At 38.8% G+C, this 6,621-nt stretch overlaps 1 protein-coding gene across 1 annotated transcript in view; it reads left to right on the top strand.

Moving 5' to 3' along the window:
• Window positions 1–5,090, top strand: part of ZFPM2 (zinc finger protein, FOG family member 2) — an 18,645-nt gene extending 13,555 nt beyond the window's left edge. Inside the window, exon 4 of the mRNA XM_010184174.1 lies at window positions 1,605–5,090. Coding sequence (XP_010182476.1) covers window positions 1,605–4,102 — 2,498 coding nt within the window. The 3' untranslated portion in view covers window positions 4,103–5,090. The remainder of the gene's footprint in view (window positions 1–1,604) is intronic.
• The last annotated feature ends 1,531 nt before the right edge of the window (window positions 5,091–6,621 follow it).

Here is a 6,621-nt window from a genome sequence, read left to right as displayed (position 1 = left end):
TGCTGAATTTCCAGTAAGAATCTTTAGGTATTTCTTAGATGAGAGGCTTTTAGTCCTTTTTAGTCATAAACTAGTCAGTTCAGTCATTCTTGCTTTCTTTCAGATCTTGTCAATCTTTATTTTTCTATACAGATTATCACAAGCTATAACAGCTTCTGCAGTAGGAATGAAGCATTCCTCTTCCAAATACTGTAAGCTGATGCTGTGTCTGCTTCATCTTCTGTTACCATTCCCGCTGGGTGATGTAGCAAAACCACACCACTGAAGCATGGAGCCCTGACTGAAGTGCAAAGTCTATAGAGACACTCCACCATGAGTACCATATGAGGTGGAAGCATATGAAACACCATCTGATGGCAGTGGAGGAACTAAAGCTTCATAAGGCCTCCTTGGGAAAAAGTGCCTGATGGGGAACAAGCACTGATTGAAGTGCTGTGTATCTCCTTGCTCCCTTCTGGTCTCTCAGACCGAGAGTAGTTCAAATTAAAATGTTATTTACACCTATGGAAGTCACTGATGGTAGGGGAGAAGTGAGGACCTTCAGGTACAACAGAATGACTTCCCACATTTTGAGACACAATATTCTTACAGCTTTATGTTGTCCAGCTACCACAAACCTAGTTTACCTGACCAAGGCAGGGTATATCTATGTGCCTGTGTAGACAGAGCAAATAACAATTTTTAGATTCCAAATGTCATCCCTACCAATATTTTGTCAGTTTTTATTGTCTAAAACGTAATCAAAATCTATGTTGTTGCAGTAGAGAAAATTGATCTTACCTCTTTTTAAAGCATTTTCAGTTTCAAAATACGGTGAAACATGGGGGCTTTTTGCTTCAGCAGTGATTTTAAGATGGTTTTGAATGTGCTTTTCTTGATAGGGAAAGCTGTAGTGATTTAATGAGGAAAAGGTGTTGCATTGCAGCAGTAGTTGCCTATGGCCATTATATGTGGAAGATAAAATGTTGCTGAAGGAGTGTCTTACTCCTCTTCCTCCTCCTCCCTTCACAATGAATGCAACTCATCCGTCCTTTCTGACCAGGATAGATCTATATCCTGTTCCCACACTGCAGTCAAGTCATGCAGGCGAAGACCTGAGCATCAGTAGTGCTCAAAATGCTACTTCTGCTGTGTCTGTGGCTTTCAGACACTCTGAGTTTGAGGGCTGTACCTCAATGCACATCATAACCTTGAGCCTCTTGACCTTCATGTGCTTTCTGTGCATTCAAAATTTCAAGTGATTGTGTATGGGGAACATTATGTCCCCTTTAATTAAAATGGTAATTTCCAAGACCTTTTCATTTAGAATAATTCCAGTCTATTTTTATCCTTTCCCTTGTTCTTTCTTTCCCTTCATCTCTGCTGAATGCATGCAGATACTAAGGCTCTCCAAAGCAGAGCAGAAGTCTGGGAATATCCTCTAGCACTTCGAGGAAAGAAGTTCTGAATCAATTCAAGTATTTTCAGGGTGACTAATACCATCCCATCAGAAGAAAATTAGTTGTTCTCACTGTGTTTGTGCCTTCTGTGCAACTGATTTCCAGTATACTTCATGAAGGGCAAAACAGTCACTTTATTTTGTATTTTATTTGTCTTTTCTATAGGAGTGAAAATGGAAGAATTTCTCCCGCCCGGTGCTAGTCTGAAATGCACAGTTTGTACTTACACTGCAGACTCAGTGATTAACTTTCATCAGCACCTGTTCTCGCATCTTACTCAAGCTGCCTTTAGATGCAATCACTGCCATTTTGGCTTCCAAACTCAGAGGGAGCTACTGCAGCACCAAGAGTTACATGTTTCTGGCAACAAAATTCAGAGAGAAAGTGACATTGAACACTCTCCAAGTGGAAATGAAGAAGGTTTACAGCCAGCGTCAGACCTATTGAGCAGAAATGATGTTCCCCAGAGCCAAAAGACCATGCAGACTAAAGATGCAAGTTCTGATACAGAGCTTGATAAATGTGAAAAAAAGGCTCCACTTTTCCTTCCAAACCAGAGACCAGAAACCCAGCCTGCCACAAATAAGCAGAGTTTTTCGTACACTAAAATAAAATCTGAACCATCCAGTCCAAGACTTGCTTCATCGCCAGTTCAGCCTAATATTGGTCCTTCTTTCCCAATGGGACCTTTTCTTTCCCAGTTTGCTTTTCCCCAAGACATCACTGTGGTTCCTCAGGCTTCAGAGATACTAGCCAAAATGTCTGAACTGGTCCATCGAAGACTGAGGCATGGAAGTAGCAATTATCCTCCTGTAATTTACAGTCCTTTGATGCCCAAAGGGGCTACATGTTTTGAGTGTAACATAACATTCAATAATTTGGACAACTACTTGGTACACAAAAAGCATTACTGCAGCAGCCGATGGCAGCAGATGGCAAAGTCACCAGATTTTTCCAGTGTTCCAGAAAAAATGCCAGAAGCTGTAAGTCCCAGTAATGGTCAAAGCTCTATAAACATCCTGAATGCAGCTTCTCACACATCAGATCCAGAGAATCAGCTTCTGCAGACGTCGTGCATAAACTCTTCCAATGTTTTAGATTTGATTGGGCCAAACAATAAAAGTCATGAAAAAGACTTTACAGCACAATCTAAGAAGTTGTCAACTGCAAGCAACGGTGATGAGAAGATAAATGGAAAACCTCCTGATGTGAAGAATCCCAACGCTCCTTTAGTAGAAGGGGAGAGTGATCCCAACAAGACCACATGTGAAGCTTGTAATATTACTTTCAGCAGACATGAAACGTACATGGTCCACAAGCAGTATTACTGTGCTACTCGCCACGATCCCCCACTGAAGAGGTCCGCTTCCAACAAAGTGCCTGCCATGCAGAGAACAATGCGTACCCGGAAGCGAAGGAAGATGTATGAGATGTGCCTACCAGAGCAAGAGCAAAGGCCACCACTTGTTCAACAGCGATTTCTAGAAGTGGCCAATCTTGGCAATCCTTGTACATCTACTCAAGAGTCAACAGAAGGCCTTGGGGAATGTTACCACCCACGATGTGATATCTTTCCAGGAATAGTCTCGAAGCATCTGGAAACATCACTGTCTATTAACAAGTGTGTTCCAGTTTCAAAGTGTGATACTCCCCACTCCACCGTATCTTGCTTGGAGATGGATGTGCCAATAGATCTCAGCAAAAAATGCTTACCTCCGTCAGAGAGGACATCCACTTCTCCCAAAAGGTTGCTGGACTACCATGAGTGCACAGTGTGCAAGATCAGTTTTAACAAGGTAGAGAACTACCTAGCTCACAAGCAAAATTTTTGCCCTGTCACTGCCCATCAGCGTAATGACCTGGGACAGCTTGACAGTAAGGTGTTTCAAAACCCAGAAAGTGAAAGAAACAGCCCAGATGTCAGTTATGAAAGAAGCATAATCAAATGTGAGAAAAATGGAAACTCAAAACAGTCCTCTCCTAATGGAAACTTATTTTCCACACACTTAGCAACACTTCAAGGACTAAAAGTCTTTAGTGAAGCGGCCCAGCTTATTGCTACAAAAGAAGAAAACAAACATTTGTTTCTTCCACAATGCCTTTACCCTGGAGCAATAAAGAAAGCTAAAGGAGCAGATCAGCTTTCTCCATATTATGGAATAAAGCCAAGCGATTACATTTCTGGTTCTCTCGTCATTCATAATACTGATTTAGATCAAAGCACAAATACACAAATAGAAAGTGAATCTCCTAAAGGCCAGGTGCCTTCGAATGGATGTGCTGTGCAGAAGAAAGAGTCTCTTCCGCTGTTGCCGAAAAACCGAGGCATGGTAATAGTTAATGGGGGACTGAAACAGGAGGAAAGGCCTGCCGCAAACCCACAACAGGAGAACATTTCCCAGAACCCTCCACATGAGGAAGGGCACAAGTCTCCTTCTTGGATCTCTGAGAATCCCTTAACTGCAAATGAAAACGTCTCTCCAGCAATTCCTACAGCAGAGGAACAGTTGTCTAGTATAGCTAAAGGCGTGAATGGTTCTACCCAGGCCCCAAGCAGTGGAAAGTATTGCCGACTGTGTGACATCCAGTTCAACAATCTTTCAAACTTTATAACTCATAAGAAGTTTTATTGCTCGTCACATGCAGCAGAACATGTCAAATGAAACAATCGGTCGGTCACCTTTGGTACCTGTGTTTAGCATATTGTTCCATACAGTCTAAAGCAAGCTGTTTGAATTACATCTGGACAATCAGGAGGTTTCACTATTGCTGAGTTGAAGACTTAAAGGTGTAATTTCATTACAGTCCATTAGTAAAGTGTATTATTGGTGCCATTTTCAAAAATATTAATTTATTTTACCAGCAGTATTCATAGCTGTAGTTATGTTATTTTTTATTTAAAAACTTTATATTAAAGTCATTTGTAATGTTATTGTATAGTTATTGTGTAGCACATATGGTTTGCACTGTATAGTAGATTTTAAAGAAAATAGTCACAAACAATACAGAAAAGCATTTTAGAAATAGCTTCAAAAGCACTTGTGTATCCTGATTTTTTTTCTTCTATGCTGTTGCAGAAGTATGTATATGCTAAAATATAACTTGCAAAGAAGTTTCAACTATGCTGTAAAGTTCGCCTTAAATTTCAATTTTTTGAACAATTGGGCTCAGTTTGCACTTTATATTTTAGCAGATACAGTACCTTAGTCATTAGGCTTTGCATTTGTATGTAGCAGTATGTTTCTGTCCACTTTCTTAATCTGAAACGTACGTTAAATGAAGATGGCAATTTTTTTCTTGTATAGTACTTGTATTTTCTTTTGCTGATGCATCTCTGTCTCAATTTTTAAACCTTTGCTGTTAAATGCAATACTTTATAAAGAATGAACAAAATTACTGGAAGCAGTATTGTAAATGATGAGGTCATATCAATCAGTTTTATCTTTTGAAAGGCACAGTCTAAAACAAAACCCTAAACTCAATGCTGCAGTTATGAATCTAATTCATATATAAGATATATTTAAATATAAGAGTAGCAATACTGCAACTGGTGATCACAAAGATAATGTTCTACTTCTGATAGAAATAATTTCTCAACAAATGTTGTTACTATGCATGTATATGGATGGAATAAAATTCCAGGTCATTGGAGATGTTTGGCAGTAATTTCTTTAAATTCATTTTATTTTGTTTTTCAAGGATTTAGAGCTCACAAAGTGTAAAGAAGCTCTTAGGAACAGGTTAACATTGCCCCCTCCTCAATGGAAGCAAAGTGTACAAGTAGAAAACGAGTACAAAGAATGCCTCCTCTTCAATGGAGGTCACTAATGCAACCAAGTCTAAGACAACCCAGTGAACTAAAACTCAGAATGTGAAGGTCTGAAACTAGGAAGGCTGTTGCCTTTATTGGAGCTAAGGAAGACACTCCCCTGGCAGTAACTCCATATGTCAAAATCAGTGGAACAATCTGCTTCATAACACCTCTGTCATGCTTCTTAATGTGTTCAGTGGTCTTATATGAAAAACAATAACATTCATTTAAATAGAACGGCAGTTTGCTTCACTAATTCAATATAGAAATAGTATTCAATAATTTATGCTATATTGAAATCTGAACTAATGCACAATTAATACCCTTCACTTGCAGTGTTTCAGTCTCCTGTACACTATTTTCATTAAAAAAGATATTATAAAAGTCACCTATTGTTACATTTTTCATCCTACAAATTTGAAAACAAAACCATGACCTGAATAGTCACATAAGCAGTTGTATTGATTAAGATCCTGTATCAGCCAAAGAAACAGTGTGGAATCAAATACATAAAAGGATGGTATTTCAACTAAGCAGCCAGTTGGAGTCTAGTGTAAGAGCATGCAATTTGACGTTCAGCAACACTATCCCTGTGTACTTTGAATTAATCCTTTTTGTTTTATTTGTAAGTGTAAGTGAACAGGTACATCTGATCCACAAGCAAAAATAACAAACTCTTCACAAACTATTAACAACTCTGGTGGTTAGCTGGGCTTTAAACACAGAACAAGAGTGCTTAAAATTGTTCTAATTCTCAGTCTCAACAGAAGTACCTGCTGTTTACATCCATTTCAGTAGTGCCAAAACTGGTCCTACAGCATAAACTTTGGGTAACAAGTCTTGTGAAGGAGAAAAAGTGTTACAAACAGAATAAAACAGACAAATCATTCTTTATTATCAATTAACCATTTATTAGAAAATACCACACCAACATGTCTAAGAATCCACAATTTTTAATAGAAATGGTACATTTTGACCTTTTTTGGTGGCAAACATTATTTTGAAGATTATCCATCATACAAAATTGTTTTAAAGAACTAAGCAATTACATCTGGATTGAAATAAGCTTATTCTGAAAGATCTATGTGTTCAGATGAAAACTTTTAGGTGAAGTTGGTCAGAAAGCCACAGTTAGCATAATTTACAATTGCGGAGCTCTAGGGGTATGTTTAGACTGAGGAAGTGAAGGAGAATATCAGGGTTAAAGGAAGTACTGAGCTGAAAAGTGGTGCTGAAAGGGAAAAGCCTTGCCCCACAACATTTCTGAACTGGATATGCTGAGGGTACCTGATACATTGCAGGAGTAAATTAAAGCCTGTCATGCTGCATTATATTCTTCCCACTGGCTAGTCCAATTGCTTTCACATAACA

Source organism: Mesitornis unicolor, unplaced genomic scaffold (genome assembly GCF_000695765.1).
Source record: "Mesitornis unicolor isolate BGI_N332 unplaced genomic scaffold, ASM69576v1 scaffold11035, whole genome shotgun sequence".
Taxonomy (NCBI): domain Eukaryota; kingdom Metazoa; phylum Chordata; class Aves; order Mesitornithiformes; family Mesitornithidae; genus Mesitornis; species Mesitornis unicolor.
The sequence above is the reverse complement of the archived record's forward strand: the minus strand, read 5'-3'. Positions and strand labels throughout refer to the sequence as shown.